The sequence below is a fragment of the Chiloscyllium plagiosum genome, chromosome 9, assembly GCF_004010195.1.
Source record: "Chiloscyllium plagiosum isolate BGI_BamShark_2017 chromosome 9, ASM401019v2, whole genome shotgun sequence".
Taxonomy (NCBI): Eukaryota; Metazoa; Chordata; class Chondrichthyes; order Orectolobiformes; family Hemiscylliidae; genus Chiloscyllium; species Chiloscyllium plagiosum.
In genome coordinates, this window is record NC_057718.1 from 45,527,564 (window position 1) to 45,547,374 (window position 19,811).

The 19,811-nt window shown below is 40.0% G+C and overlaps 1 protein-coding gene across 3 annotated transcripts in view; it reads right to left on the reverse strand.

Annotated features, from left to right (window-relative positions):
• smyd2a (SET and MYND domain containing 2a) overlaps positions 1-19,811 on the reverse strand; it is a 58,097-nt gene that overhangs the window by 14,564 nt on the left and 23,722 nt on the right. For all 3 annotated transcript variants that reach the window (XM_043695834.1, XM_043695833.1, XM_043695832.1), the window contains exons 5-7: positions 14,388-14,512; positions 3,665-3,732; positions 1,109-1,211 (exon numbers count right to left, since the gene is read on the reverse strand). In XM_043695834.1, coding sequence (XP_043551769.1) covers positions 1,109-1,211; positions 3,665-3,732; positions 14,388-14,512 — 296 coding nt within the window. The remainder of the gene's footprint in view (positions 1-1,108; positions 1,212-3,664; positions 3,733-14,387; positions 14,513-19,811) is intronic.

Consider the following 19,811-nt stretch of genomic DNA (forward strand, 5'->3'; position numbering starts at 1 on the left):
TAAAGTGGCCTCAAAAGCTATTCAATACTGAAACCATTGCAGCTGTTAAATATTGACTTCATCTTCTGTAAGAAAGAGCATCTACAAGTAACGGGTCTGCACTGACAATGCTGAAAATGTGTTGCTAGAAAAGCACAGTAGGTCAGGCAGCATCCAAGGGGCAGGAGAATCAACGTTTCGGGCAGGAGCCCTTCTCCAGGAATGAGGAGTGTGTGCCAAGCAGGCTAAGATAAAAAAGGTAGGGAGGAGGGACTTGGGGGAGGGGCGTTGGAAAAGCAATAGGTGGAATGAGGTTAAGGTGAGGGTGATAGGCCGGAGTGTGGGTGGGGGCGGAGAGGTCAGGAAGAAGATTGCAGGTTAGGAAGGTGGTGCACGGAGGGAGTGGGCTTTTCGGAACGCTGATAGGGGAGGGGAGGGAAATACATTCCTTGTGGTGGGGCCCGTTTGGAGGCGGCGGAAATGACGACGGATGATACGATGTATATGGAGGTTGGTGAGGACCAGTGGGGTTCTGTCCTGGTGTCGATCACGTCTGGGGGGAAATTGCGGTCTTTGAAGAAGGAGGCCATCTGGGTTGTTCGGTATTGGAACTGGTCCTCCCGGGAGCAGATGCGGCGGAGACGAAGGAATTGGGAATATGGGATGGCGTTTTTACAGGGGGCAGGGTGGGAGGAGGAGGTGTAGTCTAGGTAGCTGTGGGAGTCACTTTCCTCATTCCTGGAGAAGGGCTCATGCCCGAAACGTCCATTCTCCTGCTCCTTGGATGCTGCCTGACCTGCTGTGCTTTTCCAGCAACACATTTTCAGCTCTAAACAGATTTTCATTCAAGTATCTTTTATTCACAAGTACATTTCAAATTTGCATCTATTTTATCTAATAACAATAAGAAACTTTTGCTTAGTTTACTATTCAACTGTTGATGAAAGTTGCTAAGCTTTTATTTTGTTTAAAGCTAAAACATTAGTCAGTTATTTTTAAACATTGAAACAATGGTGTTAACACAAGCTACTTAATTCCTGAGTGCATGGGCCACACTACAGACATTCCTGGTATGGTCACAACAACAGAATTACTACAACTGGGATTTTAAAATCCTTCTCTTTCTAACCTCTTCCCCAGCATGGATCTCCTTCACAGCTCGGACTTCTGCTGTTGTACCCTTGTAGGTTACAATCACATTTGGGCAGCAGCTATGATTCATCAAGGCAACGCTATATAAAAAAAAAGGAACAAAACCAAAGTATATCAGGAATTTCAATACTCTAAAGTTAGTTCAGTTTCAAAACCTCAACTTAAAATGGATAAAACATTTACAAGTTGGAAATACATAATGTACAACCAACAACTAAATTTATAAAAAACTAGTAAATAAATGTTATAACTTGTATTTGCAACCTTTTTTTTTTAAAAAAAGAAAAAGTTCAGACAAGACATGGAGATGCTTCAAGTGACTGGCACAATGAGCACAGTTGTTGTGATGGTGATGTAGTCAAGGGGGCTGTGCAAGTCACAGTTTTGTTTCCAGGATGTGTGTCTGGTTTATGGTACGTCGAGGTCTTCCTCTCCTAGAGTGCAAAGTTTACAGATAGCCCCCTAGAACCTCCCAAAAATCGATGAGCACAGAAAATTAGAATTTGAATCAACTCAGATCGAGAAAACTATGTCCTGCAATTTATCAAGCAAGTCTTTTACTGTACTAAACTACACAGTTTAAATCACAAGCAAAATTTGAAAGAACTGTGGATACTCCCGAATCAAAACCAAAAACAGAAGTCGCTGGAAAAGCTCAGCGGGTCTGGCAGCATCTGAAGAGAGCTCAAAGTTAATGTTTTGGGTCCAATGGCCCTTTGATTTCTCCAAGGGTCACTGGACCCAAAATGGTAACTATGACTTCTCTTCACAGATGCTGCCAGACCTGCTGAGCTTTTCCAGCGACTTCTGTTTTTGGTTCTTAATCACGTCAGCATTAAGAAACAAAAAAAAAACCAAGCCATTGAAGAGACTTAGAGATTTTGCTTGCTTTGATGATGCAGCATTAGATTACAATTCTCCCCCCCCGCCATCTTTAGCTGCCCTTGTAGCCTTAACAAAATACTTCTTGAGGAAGTGCCTCACATTAGCAACACGTGCAAAATACTTACAAATAGTTAAAATGTATATAAAAGATGTTGATCGTTTTGTAAGTGCCAAATACAACCCACATCACTGCAGTAACAATCTTGGAGGAGTTACTGAATCTGACAGAGTAATGGAACTAAATAAATACTCAGCAGGCATTAATGCAGAGAGCTTCAGCAATTAGGTCAGTCCAAGGATGTGTAATTACAGTGCTACAACACTGTCAGGCTTGAGTCTTCCAAGGCTAGTGCCCCAAGACACCATCAGCAGCTTCCAATCTCAAAAAAGAAACTCAACTGGGGACATCAAGGATAGATCAGCCTTCATCTTCCTATCAAACTCTTCATTACCCCCCTTTAGTTAAAGATGCCATAATCTATATTCAAAAAAGCACAGAGCAGAATAGAGTGGGAGTTCAGCTTTCAGCTACAGTACAGACAGTGTACCAGTGCCCTATCCTGAATACATTTGAGATCTCAGTTTTTATGTTTGAAGTAAGGAACTGCATAAATATCATGTTGCTCTCTGGACTAACTGAATCAAGTGTATTTTTCCTCAGTCTACAAAATAGCAAAGTCTCATACAAAATATACAAAAAATATCCATAATAGTAGAACAATTTTTGATTTAAGTTGGAAAACTCCCAAATTTTGATCTCTGTAGCACCGCATAAAGAAATTAAAAATCGCAGTAAAGCAACAGTATCCTAGGTGATTTTTTGAATTCATACACCATACTGTTCTGTGTTTTCTATATTACATAGTGGCTACTCAAACTCACCTGCACAAATATTATTCCATGGCCATGACCAATCTAGCGACCAATAAATAATTACTACTATTTTAATTGATATAGTATTGCCAGCTACACTGCCTTAACATTAGGTACCTGGCTGCCTCTCAGCTGGATAATGGCCTTTGACAGAAGAGAAAAAAAGCACAGGAGCATTTAAAAAAAAAAGACACAGGAGCTATATCTGAAAAAGGGAACAGAAAAAAAACCCCAAAGTAAAGCTGCACAAAATAGAAGTTGGAGGATGTGTATGTGGAACCAACTTTTTAAAGTGAATCAACCCTCTCACTGCATTGCCCATTTTAAAGGCCGGGTCTAAAACCGTTAACTTGCTTGGTGTGTTGCATTACATTCGTCTGCCCACCCCAAAATCAGTTAGTATATTGCATTACATTCCTCTGCTTCCCCCATCAGTTGGCCCAATATAGTGAATAATGTTTGCTTCCTCAGTTGAGGTGCATTGTGATAGAAAGGAATTTCTGGAAACATTCAGGTCACTGATCCTGTGATTATCCGCGCAAATTACATTGGATGAAACCTGCTTTTACTTTTGAAAGCTCTTATATTGTAACCTATATCTTGCTAGCAATAACAATACTATTGAGTACAACAGGCAGAGGGGGTTAGCAGCAAGCAGTCTTATCAGGAACTCATCTATAACTTTAAAGATGAAACAATTGCACTGGACTACCTTATATTAGAACAATCTTATTAAATATCAATAGAAAACAAAGCTTTGCATTACAGTTCTCACCTTGGAAAGATAGCAGAACCCAAGTGAGAAAGCTCTTCATCCTCAATTGTGAATCCATTACAGTTGACCTTTTAAAAAAAAAGCCAAAAACTAAAACCTTTGCAGAAATAATTGCTTCAAGTTATTCCCTACAGATAAGAGCTTAACCAGTGTCCCCCTATGCTTTGGTGTCAATTTGAATCTGCCTGATAAACATTATGTTGAGGAGCTGATGTTGGACTGGGGTGGTTAAAAGGTAAAAATCACAACACCAGGTCACAGTCCAACAGGTGTATTTGTAAACACTAGCTTTCGGAGCGTCACTCCTTCATCAGGTAGCAGTGGAACAGGACCATAAGATACAGAACTAATATAGTAAGGATTACACAGTGTCATGCAACTGAAATGATATATTGAACAAACCTAGATTGCTTTTAAGTCTTTCATCTTTTAGAATGGGTTGCAGGTTTCAGTTCATTAGTATGTAAAGCCCAGAACTTCTGGAAGTCACATTCTCAAGATAATTTAAGGTTTTATTAAACAAAAAGGCAAAATCTCAGCTCACACAATGCATTAAAGGTGTGAGGTTAGAGTTGGTCTGTATCCCAATCTGGGGCCAGAACTGGTTCTACTTCCAAAAGTAGGAATTTATAAAATATTAAATGGATTGACTGCTTGCAGTTTGTGCGCTTTGTGAGCAAAATAGAATGCATCTGCAAATATAAATTCATCCCAAAGATTGGTCTGTGTGAGCGAGTGAGAGCACTCTCATTGGGCAGCCTGCAACACATTGAGGAGAGTGAGCAACTCACCAAGACTTTCCCTACGCCTCCATTTCTCACCTTTAAACAACCATACAACCCTGTCATGGCATGACATGTCAGTGTCAACATGGATACCATTACACATGGGGACACCAGCCACTATGTATGCAGCAGGTACTCTGCTGACGTTGTCGCTCATGCTGCAGGCAAGGATGCCCTGAGGCACGGTACATTCGCGGGACCGAGTGGAGGCAACGACGACCTGGGAACACTTCAGCGGTCAGGGACATTTGGCCGTGGATCCTCAGGTGACCATGAGCATCGTTACGCCCCGGGGGGGGGGGGAGAGAAAGACACCCTGCAGGCAGTCAATCCGTGCAATACTTTATACATTTGGAAATAGAACCAGTTCTGACCACACTTTCATAAAACCTTAACTTAACTCAAGAATGTGACTTGAAAGAAGTTCTGGGATTTACATATTAATGAACCAAAACCTGCAACCCATTCTAAAAGATGAAAGACTTAACAGTACTGTAATATCATTTCAGTTGCTTGACAGTAATCTTTTGATACAAATTGTGTCTCATGATCTGGCTCCATAGCTACCAGAAGAAGCAGCGCTATGAAAGCTAGTGCTTTCAAATAAAGCTGTTGGACTATAACCTGGTGCTGCCTAATAAAGGCTAGAGGGAGAAAATGGTCGCAAATCAGAACTGCAGTCACAGACAACGTTTAGAAATTAATGAATGAAAGGCAGATTTTTGTGGTCTGCAAAGTTATTTCGCAATCTCTTTCTGCACAAAAGATTTTCTTGAAATGAGTTATTGTTTTCGTCAGGATAACAATTTTTTCACTCATGGGTGCTGAACTAATCACCATTCCTTCTCCTTTCGAAAAGCAGACAGTGCATAAAGTAGCCAGCATTCTCCATTCAGCACAAGTTCAGTGAGCTCTCGGCCTCAAGAGGTGCTGAAACATGACCCACAACAGGTAGGTACCTGACCACCCAGATTTTAGTGTCAGGAATAGTGACTGCCAAACAAACAGAGTCCTAGAGTTGCAATCTAGCATTCGCCAGCCAAGCACACAACTGTACTACTGCTTCTGGCTTGCTGTCATCAATTTCAGATAATCCCTAGCTTGAAAGAAAGGCACAGCAAGCTAATGATCTGGTTGGCTAATTAAAGGCATGCAGCTTAGGAAATCACTTTATATTTGAATGCAGAAACATGGCCATTAAAGATAAAAATGATGGACATTACATAGCATTTTCTAAATTAAATTTGGACTTTTAGTCATTGTATTGGTATTTCCCGCTGACAAAAATCAAACAATTGAATTAGTATTTACCAAAAGGATGAATAAACCCAGGCATGCTCAATCTAGATCAATTCCAACTTGGCATTTACAGATTTGAAAGCATTGCTAAGTTTCAAAGCCAAATAGAGGCACATTAAATAAGGAGCCATGAAACTCATTCCTTCCAACAATGCAGTTAGGTGAGGGAACTTCTCACCAGGGGACCCTGGAAAATACAGCCTCACCCAGGAATGAGAACGGAAGCGACTGAATATCCAGAAGGAGCCTGCAGTTTTAATCAACAGATTATGTATTGGCTAAGAATGTGGCATTTTCAACTGTTTTAAGTAATCAATAGAAAAAAAGTTTTTTTTCTGTAATTTATTAATTCAATAAGTAATACTTACTTGATGTTGATCTGAGTTTGTTAGTTACAGTAAACATCAAATCTTATGTGATTCAAACAATTTCGAGGAATCTTTGCTTTGTAAAATAGTTTACAAATTTCTCTTGGGGTCATAACAGCACATTTTTGCTACCCCTCAGAGATATTGTATTATAGGTCTCTTCACTAACCCAGTCACAAGCACTTTATATTTACTCATTCATAATTCTTTTATTAACCCTCAAGCGTACACCAGTATTCATTCATAATTGCCTACTATAAACACTATCATTCATAAACTGTGGTTTTATAATACATTTTATTATTGCAAAATAGACTTAAATTAAAGCAATGGCCCGTAATACTTCCAAATTCTTTACTTCTCCTTCACACCATCAACCCTTATCAGACCTATTTACATCTAAAGCTACCTCTGAATAAATACCAGAGACTACTAACCTATTCAGAACAATACCATCGCCACCATTATGTCTCTATGACTTACCTGAAACTATGGAAATATTATAATATTAATCAGCCCTTGCCAACTGTCTCTTGGACCTGACCAGATTACAAAACAGCAAACATTTTCCCCATTTAGTATGTACTTGTTAAACACCTTAAGTGGGCTGTTATCCTTTTAAATAAACCATCAAAAACAGTGCTTAAGTGAACCTGCATGAATGAATGCGAGAAACTCACACTGACAAATCTCACAATCCAGCTATGGAATCAATTTAATATCCAGTATTCTTTTAAGCACAGGTATAATATCTAATTTGGAGTATTTAGGCAGAATATATTTTTACTAACAAAAGAAAGGACAAACACCTCAATTATGCAAGCAGACAGACACACTTAATCTCATCATAAATAACAGCCACAATTTAACAGATGTTTAACCCCTCTCCTATCTCCACAGAACAAAAAAGGTCTGGGGGACTTTAGTTAGTTAAAACAATTGTTATGGACCAGGCCAGACCCTGTCAAAACATTTCAAGAAAGCGCCCCAGATCCTAACTTAGGGTCTTACAGGAGAGACGTCAGAGAGACACACAAAGACAGAGGACCAGCCTAGATCTGCTTCTCTCGAGGTCAACAGCTTTTTAAACATTACGGTGCTAAAACCAAACCAAAGTCATTGATGCTGGGAGAACCGGCCACTCCCCTTTCATTGTGCAAGTGTTTTCTTTAAACTTAAAAGCCTTTTGCCTGAGGCAGTATGTTAGCTATAATCAAATTGGCCTTGAAACCCTTCAACTTAGATCTTTGAGTCTGTCTTTTGTAACCAAAAAAAAAGAGGGCAACATAACCTTGTTAAAAGGAATGGCATTGTCACACGTTCCCCCCTTAAAAGGGCTATCAATATCCAAAGATGGTTTCACTTTAAAACCCTTAATTTTAAACTGTTAGTACCCTATAACATACACATTACATTGAACCGGAATGTATTTGTGCATGTTTATAGTCAGTCTGTTGAATTCCTCCCACTGAATGTCCCATTCTAGTCTCAATAATACATTGAGAATTAAGTTTTCTCGTACCGCTACATGTACAATTTTCAAATTGAATGGCTGTAAACACAAGCTCCACAATTTCTCCACAAACTTCAATGGGTTATGATCAGTGTATAGGATTGTCTCAAATATGTTACTCCTAACAAATATTGAAACATTGTAACGCCAACATCAAACTCTCTCCTTCTCAACCAAATATTTTTGCTGATGAATGCTCAATTTCCTGGAGAAATACCCAACAGGTTTATCTTCTCATCATCTTCTTAAAAGAGCACAGCACTAACACCCAGATCACTTGCATCGATAGCCACCTTGAACGGTTTGTGTAATTAGGTGTGGCTAATACTAGGTAGTGGTTAACACAGCTTTTAGGCTGTCAAATGCCTTTGACAGTCCACTGTCAACTTGAGGGTTATGCCTATACGGATGTTGCTTAATTGGAACAGCATCTCCTATGTCTACATCATGCATAATTAGGTTATTATTTCCCAGCTAATTTCCACATATCTTCCCATGAGTAATAACTCTTTCAGCTCATTTCGATTTTCCTCTGGAAGGTAACTCAATAATATATCCCAATTTTTGACACCTTGCTCATTGTCCAGCCTAATTTTAGGAATCGCCAATTCAGAATCCTCTGAACTGGATTCTTCCCTCAATGCTGTAACCAATTAGCACTGTCCTCTTGCTTTCCTTCCCTAATCACATGACACACTGATTTCTTTGCATCTGGAGCCCTTATTAAATAGTTAACCACACAATTTCCTTTTGGTAAGATCCACTAAACTTTGCTTTTAAAAGGTTCACCTATCTCTGGAAGTAACACTAACACCTTATCTCTGGTAACAAAATTGCAAGTTTTTGATTCCTGTCTGCTTCCTGTTTCATTTTATCCTTTGTTACTTTAAAATGCTGTCTAGCCAATTACCCCGCTCTATTTAAATTGATCATGTGGTCTCTGAATTCTGACTTGCCAATTTCTCCTTAATTTTAGTCGCCCTCACTTCATGCCCAAAAGCTAAAATGTGCAGGTTAGGTGAATTGGACATGCTAAATTGCCCATAGTGTTAGGTGAAGGGTAAATATAGGAGTATGCCTGGGTGGTATACGCTTCGGCGGGTCGGTGCGGACTTGTTGGGCCGAAGGGCCTGTTTCCACACTAAGTAATCTAATCTAATTCAAATAGACAATTTGATTCATTTGGTGACATCGCTGATCGCAAAAAGTATAAACAGAATTCCCTTACCCCAATCACCAGACTGTCTTGACTAGAAGCCCTCAAGATGGTCTTTTAATGTCTGCTGCCACCTTTCTAGCGATCCCTGCGATTCTGGATGGTATGCAGTAAATTTGAATTATTTTATTCCTTAGCTGTCCATACCTTCCTTGAATAATTCCAATGTGGAGTTTGACCCTTGATCTGATTGTATCTCTGCGGGTGGACCATATCTGGTCCAAACAAATTGAGTAATTCCTCTACAATCTTATTAGCTGTGATGTTAGTGGGCGGCACGGTGGCAGAGTGGTTAGCACTGCTACCTCACAGCGCCAGAGACCCGGGTTCAATTCCCGCCTCAGGCGACTGACTGTGTGGAGTTTGCACATTCTCCCAGTGTCTGCGTGGGTTTCCTCCGGGTGCTCAGGTTTCCCCCCCACAGTCCAAAGATGTGCAGGTCAGGTGAATTGGCCATGCTAAATTGCCCGTAGTGTTAGGTAAGGGGTAAATGTAGGGGTATGGGTGGGTTACGCTTCGGCAGGTCGGTGTGGACTTGTTGGGCCGAAGGGCCTGTTTCCACACTGTAATGTAATCTAAAAAAAAATCTAATCATTATGTAATGGAACAGCCTCTGGAAATCAACACATCCATTATTATCATCAACAAATACAGAGGAACCTCCATTAGCCAAAGGGCATGAGCGGAGGGTGTATTTCATTCGGTAAATCGAATTCCGGATAATCAAGTGCCAGATACCAGTTTAGCCAAGCATTGGGCAACCTTGCGATCTTGCCGGATTATCCGAATATCGGATAATTGAATGCTGGATGATCAAGGTTCTTCTGTACTGATTCCCACTTTTTGTTTCAGATAGAGGCCCTACGCAAATCAATTAAGACTCTAGTAAAAGGTTCCTCAAATGCAGGAATAGATATTTAAAAAGTGTGGGTTTTATTACTGTCTGTGGTTTTCCAGTTACCTGACATGTATGGCAGATCTGGCAAAATTTAACTACATCCTTGTGCAGTCCAGGCCAGCAAGAATGTTTTTGTATTTTAGCTAGAGATTTTCCTCTTCCCCTAAATGACCCCTTACTAGTAGCTCATGCACCACTCAACACATTTCTATAACCCGCTCACTATGATTTGATGAACTTGGGCGGCACGGTGGCACAGTGGTTAGCACTGCTGCCTCACGGCACCAGAGACCTGGGTTCAATTCCTGCCTCAGGCAAATGTCTGTGTGGAGTTTGCACATTCTCCCCGTGTCTGCGTGGGTTTCCTCTGGGTGCTCCGGTTTCCTCTCAGTCCAAAAATGTGCAGGATAGGTGAATTGGCCATGCTAAATTGCCCTAGTGTTAGGTGAAGGGGTAAACATAGGGGAATGGGTCTGGGTGGGTTGCTCTTCAGATGGTGGGTGTGGGCTTGTTGGGCCAAAGGGCTTGTTTCCACACTAAGCAATCTAAATCTAATCTTTTAAAAAAATAAGGGCTGCATGGTGGCTCAGTGGTTAGCACTGCTGCCTCACAGCACCAGGGTCCCAGGTTCGATTCCAGTCTCGGGCGACCGTCTGTGTGGAGTTTGCACATTCTCCCAGTGTCTGCATGGGTTTCCTCCGGGTGCGCAGGTTTCCTCCCACAATCCAAAGATGTGCAGGTTAGGTGAATTGGCCATGCTAAATTGCCCCTACTGCCATTCAGAGGGGAATGGGTCTGGGTGGGTTACTCTTCAGAGGGTCGGTGTGGAGTTGTTGAGCCGAAGGGCTTGTTTCCACACTGTTGGGAATCTAATCTATAAACTTCTGCCCATTTTTCATCTACCTGAATACATGATAATCTCCATTTCCTCATTAAGACATCATCATTTAAGATAGTAGCATTCAGGGATGCAATTACAGAATCCAAATGTCTTTTGATACAATTGCTGTTAATTTTCATTTTTCTGTTGTAACTCAGTTAATTTATCTGAGCTAAAGGGGTCTGCTTTGTCATCTCTCTTATCCTGGTTTGTCTCAACTATTTGATCAAACAGGGTCTCTACTAATTCCACTTCAAAAAAACTTTATCTGTACTCTTTGATGTCTCCTGTTTGAACTGGCGACTTTGTGACCTTGTTACCACAGTCCAAAGAAATCCCAGGATGTGTCCTGGGATAGTTCAATTGCCAGAGTTTCCACTGGCTTTTCAACCACAGTAGGCAACACTCCTACTGGTGAACCAGCTATATCATTAGCAAGGACAAATTGTATTCCTGCAATTTGTCCAGTACTCCTACCATGACTTTTCCACTTTTCACTGGACACTCTAACCTCACTCTACATAATTGAATGCTCCTTGTCTCAGTGAACTCACGATACTAGCACCTTTACTGGCAATAGTCCTTCAGAGGTACACATTCCTTCATCTTTCAACATCACAGATTGAGAGGATCTTGTATCTCTGAATATTGTAACCTCTAATTGCTGCTCCTGGCCTATGAGAGTAAACTTTACTTTCACAGGTATATGGTTTAAGATGATCTGGCACTTCCTCCTTAACCAACCTCTGACCAGCTTGTACATTCTGGTGCAGCTTTCTAGCCTCCACTGCAGCTTTCCATTTCCACGCCAACAAAATTCACTGGCTTGCCCTGTTTTCCTACATCTGGCTTCCCAGTGCTTTTCCTAACCCACCAACACTCATTTCATCTGGTCTACTTTATTGCAGTGACTTTAACTTCTTTCCCTGGCAAGGGTTTCCTTTTCACCCTGTGGTAAGTTTTCCTTATGATCTTCAGAGATCTACCTTTCCACACTAGGATTTCTCTTTTCCCCAATTTCTAGCACTCACGGATTGAAACGGATTTTGGAAGCCAAATGTGGACTTATGGACCAACTCAATCATCAACCATTTCAGCTGCTAATTTTGCTGATTTAACTCTGCTCTGCCACAAGAGTTCTCACTATGTCAGGAAGTGAATTTGTGAACTCCAAAATAATCGTTTCTCTAATAGCATCATAGGTTTGCTCTATCTTTAAAGCCCTATCCACCTATCACAATTACTTGAGTTTGATCCTTTCAAACTCAATGTAGCATTTGACCAGGATCCCACCTTTGGGTTCTTGAAGTGTTGTCTGTAGGTTTCTGGCACAAGCTCATTTGCATTTAAAATGGCTTTCTTCACCACCTCTTATGCCCCAGATATCTCCTCTGCTTGGGATGTGAACACCTCACTAGCTCTACAAGTTTTTTGTTTGGATCAACAAAACCCACATGGTCACTGGCCACTATATTTGTTGAGACACCTTTCCAAATCAAGATGAAAAAGAAGGCTTCCACATCCTTCTCAAATTTAGGCAATGCTCGAATATATCTAAACAGTTGCTCAACAGGCCTTTGGCTACCTTGGGTTTGCTCACCCTCACTCAGTTTACCTTCAACCTTCATCTCCACGCTTTTAAACTGACTTTCCTGTCCAAGTCAAAACATGCGGCACTGGAAAAGAACAGCTGGTTAGGCAGCATCCGAGGAGCAGGAGAGCCAACTTTTCAATTTCATGAAGAAGAGCTTATGCTCAAAACGTCGACTCTCCTATTCCTCGGATGCTGCCTGACCAGCTATGCTTTTCCAGGGCCACACTTTTTGACTCATTTCCAGCATCTGCAGTCCTCACTTTTTCCTGTTTAAGGTGAGAATTTCTTAAGTGCAAACTCCCTGTCTTCCTTTCCTCTATTTCTCTCTTCTGCTTTTAATTGTAATTCCTCGTCACTTGGTTCTAAATGAAGCTGCTTCATTTTCAACTGAATTTTAGCCATTAAGATTCCCATGGCATTTCCATCAAATTGAAATGCTGAGCTATTGCTGTAATTCTCTCCTTTCCTCACAGAAGGATGCAGCTCCAGCTTGTTTGCCAATTCCAGCAGCTTGGCCTTAACCACCTTTTATAAAACCCCCAAAATCATGTCTTCCACCCCCACAAAAAACTCTTGGTGACTGAGAGCCATTGCTATCCAAAGCACTGTTTAAGGAGAAAGTGAGGACTGCAGATGCTGGAGATCAGAGCTGAAAATGTGTTGCTGGAAAAGCGCAGGTCAGGCAGCATCCAGGGAACAGGAGAATCGACGTTTTGGGCATAAGCCCTTCTTCGGGCTTATGCCTGAAACGTCGATTCTCCTGTTCCCTGGATGCTGCCTGACCTGCTGCGCTTTTCCAGCAACACATTTTCAGCTAAGCACTGTTTAAACCAACCAAACTCAACATCTGGAAGAAAAGACACTCGCACCTGCCACTTGCCAGGTTCGAGTCCAACCACCTTAATCCAAAATCCAAACTATAAAGCAAACCCCACAAAAAGCCCCTGATCTTTTATGGGCCAGGCCATACTCCCCAATCTGAAAACCCAACATATTATACCAACTTAACGATGCTATTCCAAATGCTTGCAACAGTCCTCAAACACCCCTTGGCACAAAATGGTAAAAATCAAATCCAAGGTCTTAAGAGGAGAGACGTCAGAATGAGAGAGTGAGTGGGTGATAGGACGAGCCTGGATCTGCTTCTTTGAGGTCCAGCAGCTATTTTCCTCTTGCTATCACCAAGGAAGGTGGTGCACTACCAAACAAGAAATCCATTTTGTTTTGTAACTGTATATTACACAGTCTAATGCAGCTAATGACCTCCTTCATCCCCAGAAAACAAGAAATAAGAAATTCAATTCTGGTGTAAGATCTACTGGCAACACTGCTTGCCTTGTAGAGCTGCCATTAAGATCATGCACAATTCTGGCATAACATCAAGACAAGGTCTGAGATGCAGGTCCTCTGCCAAGTTAGCAAGGTAAATGGCAAGAGAATGATGAGACACTCACCATAAACATTAAAAGGCCCTCCTCTAGCAGATACAGAATAGGATACAAAAAGAAAAAGGAAACTTCTGTTTTACCAAAAAGGAGGCTGATGAGACAAAAGACTTCGCAACTTACCAGCCTTCCTCAATTGCTTCTGGACACTCAGGCTTGGCTTCAGCCAGAAAATTTTGAAATCTGAACCTGCTCAAAGATCAATCATGCCAAGCACAATTCAAGTTGGTGCCTAAGTATCTATGAATTTCAGACAAATCTTTGAAATTGAAAATGCTTAGATGACAGGGATTCAATTACTGTCAATCTGCCATCACCTTTTGAGAAGAGTGATCCTGAAGTCCATATTGGTCATAATTTCCTGCACTTTCAAATCCAACAGCTGTTGCAAGTACTAGGTTTCTGGCTCTGACTGACTAGAAAATGTAGATCAAGAACTAATGGTGTGGACTAATACATCCCCTATTTTGCAGTAGGCCAAAAGTTAGGTCCACACAGCAGATAAACAGAAAACAAAAAACCCGTTTGGAATTCATCCGAAGCTCTCGGTTAATTCTATGGATATACACCTCAAAGTCTTGTTGGAATCTTCACAACTCTAACAGAATAATAAATATTATGTGGCAAATCACACTCTATTTATAATGTACATGCGACAATTCTGAAGTTACCTAGTCACATCCACAAACAAAAACACAAACAGTATTTCCAAATCTGATACAAGCCTTAGCAAAGAGTTCAATCAAGGCTGCCCGGTCAGGGAAGTCAAGGTGCTTGCTGTAGAAATGATGAAGGGCAGCAATGTCACTCTCAATCAGCTCTCTTTTCTCATTATCCAATTTATCAAGGTCTGAAACAGAGAGAAATTTTAAAAACATTGAGAGAGACTGGAGTGAAACCCTAGTAGTTCTGAAATCTTTATATTGCTATTAAATCCATTGGATTGAGATATTAATCAACTCTGCAGAGCCATGCATTAAAATGATCAAATATGCAACATGGAAGTTGCACTGAACTAGGTGAAGAGATCTGACATTTTCTATGTGACCTCCAGTTTTAGTGATTTTGCTCATTACATGTACGCACGCCATCATAATCAACTCTGGAGTCTTAGGTTTTTAAATGGTTCAAACAGTATTTCTGCTGGATTACTCTTTCTCATTCATTAAACGAATGAAAGGAGACATTCTGTAGGCACTAAAATTTTAAAAACATTTAGTAATACTCACCATCCTTTTCTCACTTCTAAAGTTTTAAAAATCAAATTTCTCAGACAAATTTAGTGATAAACTTATTTTGTTGCCTCTTAAGGTATGCCTGCTCTAAAATGGGACCCAATCTTACACTATTAAAATTCAGCTGACTAAAGACTCTTCCACTAATCCCACGCTGTCTTGTTTGTCCAGCTCTACTGGTTTAAGATGTTCACATGCTTGTGAATGAAAATCACACAGCTGATCAGAAAAATTATAATTGCCATGCCACAACCTTCTTATCATCCAATAACAGCTGCCACCCTTTGAGTTATCAGTGGTCTGAAGTTTTCTCCAAACTCTTGACTAATCATCTTCCTTTCAGACCTACTTCTTTGTTAAGCATTTAGTCATCCCTCTATTACCTCATTTCACAAACTATTTTTGGTTGGTCACATTCCTGCTGAAACAATTTAGGACATTTTATGCAACCTATTTTTGATGCTGGTAACAAATAAAAGTGGCACATGCTATTTATCTGGTAAGATTGGTTAATAATACTTCAAATTCTTCAAACTGGGTCATTTCCTATGCACTTTGATTATATTTGGAGTGGCGACCAGGTATAATGGGCACACTGCCAACTGATAAGGATTGTGTACATAGAGATTAACAGGAAAATCCTTCTCAAACTCACTTCAAATGGCAGAATGAATATGGTAATGGATCAGATTATTAGGCAAATCAGATCCCCAGACTTAGATGGTTTTGTTTTTAAACAAGGCAGTCTTTTACTGAAACAATAACCCAAACCTGCAGCACTGAGAAAGTACACAAAAGTTTATTATAATATTTCTAAAGACTTCAAAACTCAATCTCATTAATCCCAACAGTATTCCATTACAGTACTCAAACACCACAGACACATCCCTGAAACACAAACAGAAATTGATGGAGAACCTCAACAGGTCTGGCAGCATCTATGAGAGAAAACAGAGATAACATTCAAATCTGGTGACTCTTTAAAGAGAGAAAGCTTTCTGCCATTCCACTTAGGCTTGACTTGGTGTGGCTTCAATTCCTGGTCATGAGAATCTGGCAGTTAAGATAAATTAAGGATCAGGCAGAGCTTAAAACAGGTTAAGGGCTATGGGGAGAGTATGGGTAAGTGGAATTGAAACGGCCATCAGCCATGATTAAATGGCGGAGTGGACTCGATGGGCTGAATGGCCTTCCTTCGACTCCAAAATCTTATATTCAGCTTCAAAAAACAACCTTCTGAGTTTTAACTAAACACTTCTGGTCTGGATGTTTTATGCAATTCCTTACCAAAGGTAATGTATTCCTAACAAGTGTAAGCTAAAGACATCTTCTTCCTCTGGTCTCAGAAACAAGAGCTGAAGCTGGCTATGTAAAACAAAAGAATTGTGCAGATCTGCAGGAACTGAAATTTTAAAAATCTTTAATTTCTTCCAAGCTCTGGGGTGTTTTCATCACTCCCCTCATCTCCGCTACAAAAATTCAGAATCTGAAAACCTACTACACTACACGGTTTTCTTTTGGAGAGTCTGAGCAAACGTATACAAATTCCAATTAGTCCCCAAAACTACCGGTCTCAAGCTATATTTTTCAAAAGACATTACCATGGATACAGAAGTTATGGAAGATGCTTCAGACACCAGAAATCCATATGTCTCTAGTTCAAATTGAAAAGTCCAGCACAAGGATAAATGATGTTAAAATCTAAATAAATCCCATCTACCCACAAAAGAATGAAAATCTTTAAGAGGCATTTTCCTTACTAACAAATCTTAACACTAATGCCATATCACATTAACAGGACTAACATTTTGACATTAAACATACTGAGTTACATAGTAACCATATTTTACACAAATTCATTGCACCTACAAAACCATCCATCAAATGTGCTCACTAAAAATGTTTCTTTTATACAATATACAGCTAGGGAAGCAAGCTCCTTTATAATACTTCAGGACAAGGGCCTGGGATTATTTCCAATTAAAAAAGTTAAAAGATTGTGGTCTATATAAATAACAGTTTATTCCCTGTTGACATATATTTAAAAATGATGTACAGCCATCATAAGGCTCAATGTTGGTTTTTCAATGGTTCAACATTTTTATTGACAGGGAATGGGGTCAGTTTCTTGACCAACAGGTCATCCTGCAGTAAAACAGCCTCCAGACCAATGTCACGGGCATCAACTTTGAATGGTCTCCCATAAATTAGGCAGAACTGTCAGCCCTACTTCCACATTTTCATACTTTGATACTCAAGTCCATTCAGATTTTCTTACATTTTTCAACAACTTTGTTCAAAAGGTGCAATGTCAGTGAAGAAGTTCAGAACAAATCTGCAATAAAAATTCACTCATGCCAACTTTTCAGTTTATCCTAGCCTGCACTTTTACTTCTGTGTGCTACTTGGCTTTGTCCCACCATATGACCCAAGTAAGGTCACTTTGACTTTAGCAAATTCATTATAATCAAATTGGCTGATCAAAACGGTGCAAGTGCTCTTCCCTGGTTTAGCAAAACTGCAACCAAATTGTCAATGTAAACAGTATTATTACCAAGTCTTTTGATCATTGATTAGCCATTGAAATGTGGCTGGTACATTTTTCATTCCAAACAAAAGGACTTTGCACTGATAACATTCATCCCACATTACAAGAATTAAAGAAATATCAGCTTTATCAGTTAATGGAATTGACATCCTTTTAACAATGGATTTGTTTGACAAATGATGAATGTAAGATTTATTTAACACAGTCCACCAGTCTAGGACTGGATGCAAATCGGCGTTCACTACCATGTTAATTACCACAAAGTTAACAGAATTGTTGTAACTCATCCAGTTTCAGCATTATTTGACAGGTGACGTCCAGCTACTGTGACAGTTCAATGTCATTGTCCACAATTAACTTAGTTTCTTACCTCACTTGATCTACACTCCCTGGATGGAGTCTGTACAGGAACTGCTTTATAGGCAATATCACCCACATTAACATGATCAAAACAAAACTTTCCTGATCCGTTCCCACAAAGATTTATGGATCAGTAATAGCCTTCCTAAATCACTTCAAATGTCTTCAAGATAAAACATGTTATCTAACCTTTTAAGCATTAGTGTGTTTTTTCCAAGCTGATTGTTGGAGGATAATTTTTCAATTGCTGATTCATTCTCCAACTACTTTGATTTCTAGACTTCACCTTTTACTCCAATACCATTAAATTCATTTTTTTTTTGTTGTCTATTGGCCCTACCATATCTTTTCAATGTGTTACCCTGAAATGCTGGTTCTCACTCCTGTCTGAAATACTCACACAATTCACATTCTTAAGCTTTTTTTTGATTTGATAAAAGGTCCAGTGAATCTTGCTTTTGAAATGGCTCCAAACAGACTAAAATAGGACCAAAAACACATTTCCTGAAAGAAAATGTCAAACTTTAAACTTTTAAAATCTGCTCTACTTTTCATTGTTTGTTTAGAATCCTTCAAATGCTTCCCTCCAACTCTCAGGCTTTTGTCAGTTTCTCTCAAACTGATGTTGAAAGTGTTGTTGATTTGGTTTACAATTCAAGTGGCCTCTCACTTAACATTCATTTATCTGTTCAAAACAAAAACTAAAACTAAATCTGGAGGACTCATTAACAGTGTCCCTAATGGCAACAAACTAATTTCCTTATACTAATCGCTATGACAATCTTGGCTCTAATCAGTCTTCAAAGTTTGAAGACTCTTTCCAAAGCAAAGAGATTGTGGGTGAAAAGTGAAGATGTAAATGATTTTAGCCCCAAAGTAATAATCATTTCTTCCAACATAAAATTTGAGCCTCAGATTGATTATGTATATAAAAAAGACAATATCTTGTTTCAAAGAAAAAACAACTATTCCACTACCACATTTGTAGCAATGGTGACAATGCAGATTGATAGAGTGGTCAAGGTGGCATATGGCAATCGTTCCTTCATCAGACAGGGTGTTGAGTGCAAGGGTTGGCAGGTCATGTTACAGTTGTATAAGACTTTGGGTCAGCCACATTTGGAATACTGCATAGTTCTTGTCACCACATTACCAAAAGGATGTGGATGCTTTGGAGAGGGTGCAGAGGAGGTTCACCAGAAATGTTGCCTGGTATAGAGGGCGCTAGCTATGAAGAGAGGTGGAGCAGATTAGGATTATTTTCATTAGAAAGACAGGTTGAAGGGGGACCTGATTGAGGTCTACAAAAATCATGACAGGTCTGGACAGGGTGGATAGCAAGAAGCTTTTGCCCCAGAACGGGGGAGTCAATTACTAGGGGTCACAAGTTCAAGTGAGAGGGAGATACGCATGGAGAGTTCTTTATGCAGAGGGTGGCGAGTGGCTGGAACGCATTGCCAACACTGGTGGTAGAGACAGGCACGATAGCATCATTTAAGATGCATCTAGACAGATACTTGAATGGGCAGGTAGCAGAGGGATACAGATCCTTAGAAATTAAGCAATAGATTTAGATAGAGTGCAGGCTTGGAGGTCCAAACGGCCGGTTCCTCTGCTGTAATTTTCTTTGTTCTAATTATCCTGAAAGTCATGCTTCAGGAATGTATACATCCATAAAATTGTACAAAAATACAATGACTCCCATTCCTGGTTTTAGGTACTGTCTCAGATCACTATCTTAAGCCTTTTCTAAACAGTTCTCCAAAAGTTTTGGTACCCTGTATTAGAGTTTAAAGTTGTAGGGTTAAGGGAAAGTTGGGAATTCTCCACTACCGACCACAAATGGCATGTCAAGGCAAGAGTAATTACACCTCTAAGTAATTAAAGCTAATAAAAATGTTTTAGCATTTTACCGTTATCCCAACATCTAAATGACCTCGCAAAGGAATTTTGAGTCCTTTGTAAAACTTTGATATTCCAAAGGGACAGCTACCTGACAGACCACA